This window comes from Nothoprocta perdicaria, unplaced genomic scaffold (genome assembly GCF_003342845.1).
Source record: "Nothoprocta perdicaria isolate Ctin4 unplaced genomic scaffold, notPer1 scaffold_1518, whole genome shotgun sequence".
Classification (NCBI taxonomy): domain Eukaryota; kingdom Metazoa; phylum Chordata; class Aves; order Tinamiformes; family Tinamidae; genus Nothoprocta; species Nothoprocta perdicaria.
In genome coordinates this window covers 1-1835 of record NW_020454670.1, presented here as the reverse complement: position 1 = coordinate 1835, position 1835 = coordinate 1, and the positions used below count along the sequence as shown (strand labels likewise).

Genomic DNA, 1835 nt, shown 5'->3' with positions numbered 1-1835 from the left:
CTCGGCTGGCCTTCTCCACGTGGATGAGCTCGTCGGGAAACGTCAGCAGGTTGGGGTAGGACTGTTCACACTGTTCAGCCACGAAGTGCAGCAGCGTCAGCTTCTGATCCGAGGACTTCGTGTCTCGGAGCTGGTAAAAAAGAACAAAGTTGTCACCAGAGGAGGTCTGTATGAAAAGTATTTATCCATCAGCCCACAGCTATTCCCAGGCCCACCTGCAGGTTGCTAGGAAATAAACAGAGTGTAGGGATGAGCTGCCCGTGGAAAAGCTCTCACCTTGCAGAGAAAGCTGATGTTGAATCCAAAGGCCCCGGCATTCCGGGAACCGGCGTTCATGAAGTTGCCCACGAGCAGAATGAACTCCAGGAGGCCGGAGAAACTCTCACTCTTGCGCACTTCTTCGCAAGCTGCCGTCACCGAAACGATCTCGGGCTTTATGTTCTCTATCTGTTCATTGAACTGCAGCTTGAAGAGGATGGCATTGAGCCGGGGTCGAAGGCGAGAAACTGAGCTAATCTGAGAAGGGAACGGCAAAGGAAAAGTGTTCACAAATAAAGGGGGAGAAGTGAGGTGCTCTGAGAAAGAAGGGGGTGAGAACAGACGGTTACTCACCACGAGCTACAGCTCCTACAGACCCACTCTATGGGAGCGGGTGTCAAACCTCCCGAGTCCCAAAGACGCCCAGAGCAGTTGCTCTTCAGAGACTCTCACCCACTCACACTTCAGGCATCTGCCTTTAACCCACACACCACCTTGTAACGCAGACCCTCCCCACCAAGAGAAGATTAAGTCAAGGTGGMGGAGGAGGCAGGTGAGCAGCACAGGATGCACAAACACAGCAGCAGCAGCAGCCTTTTCTACTGCACAGAATCACCACAGCCGTTCACTCTCAGAAGACCAGATCCAGGGCACATTAAAGCCTRCAGTCCTGTGGACTTCAGACACCTCCAGCACTTGTTTTGTGCAGGCYTCAGTCCAAGTCCAAGGCAGCTACAAGCACAGGGATCAGCAGGGGAGTAACGCACAAGTTTTTGTTTCAAGAGAGGAGAGAGAGGCTTCTCCTGGGATGCGCTGACTGATCTGGTCCCAAGGGACTATCAGCCAGCCCAGCTGCCACAGGATCCTGCGGCAGGACCCACACATCCCTGAAGCAGCTCGTTAGGCCAGGCCTTCTGCTTCTCACTGCTACACTGAGCGAACAGTTACCAACCAACTGGGGTTGGTAACTGGAATAGGAATAGACATTCCTGTTCAGAGACAGCACAAGGAGTGCAGAGCTGCGGTGGGACAGCATACAGGGAACAAAGCAGTGAGAAATGCGATTTCTTAATTAGAAAAAGGTGCTGCTGCATCTTTCTTGGCTCAAGCAGAGGGAAAGGCACTCACCACAACCCCAAACTGCTCCGGTTCTGCCAGGTCATTGTACTCATCCTTCAGTTCGGCGAGCATCTTCAGCTGCTCTGGCTCTGGCATTTGCTTGATCAAGTTCTACAAGAGAAATGCAGACGTGGGGTTCTGGTACCCTGGTCCCAACACAAGCAACTGACGGAGATGTCCAAATGACAGTGTAAAAAGAGCCTGGTTACACTCTATGCTCTTCCCACACGAGAAAGGAAGGAGATAAAAATTTCAGGAAAGCTCTGCCGTGAACTGGGTCGCTATCTCCCAAACTGCAACACAGCAAAAGCTGGGAAGCCGCCACGTACACAACTGTCCCTCCTGCGTGYGCCCAGTCCACAGGCTCACCTGGATCATGGACTCGGTGAGCACAGCTTCATTCACCTCCAGGATGACAGTCTTGATTTCTTCATAGGGCATGCGGAAAGAGCCCAGGA

General features: G+C 52.6%; 1 protein-coding gene across 1 annotated transcript; it reads right to left on the bottom strand.

The window, feature by feature from the left end:
* Window positions 1-10: 10 nt before the first annotated feature.
* Window positions 11-1828, bottom strand: LOC112943683 (protein diaphanous homolog 1-like; the record flags this gene model as incomplete). Its single annotated transcript, XM_026034914.1, has 4 exons — window positions 1747-1828; window positions 1387-1488; window positions 277-516; window positions 11-130 (listed from the first exon to the last, which is right to left on the bottom strand). Coding segments are annotated over exons 1-4 (534 nt in total), but the record flags the coding sequence as incomplete, so codon positions are not given.
* Between the last annotated feature and the right edge of the window lie 7 nt (window positions 1829-1835).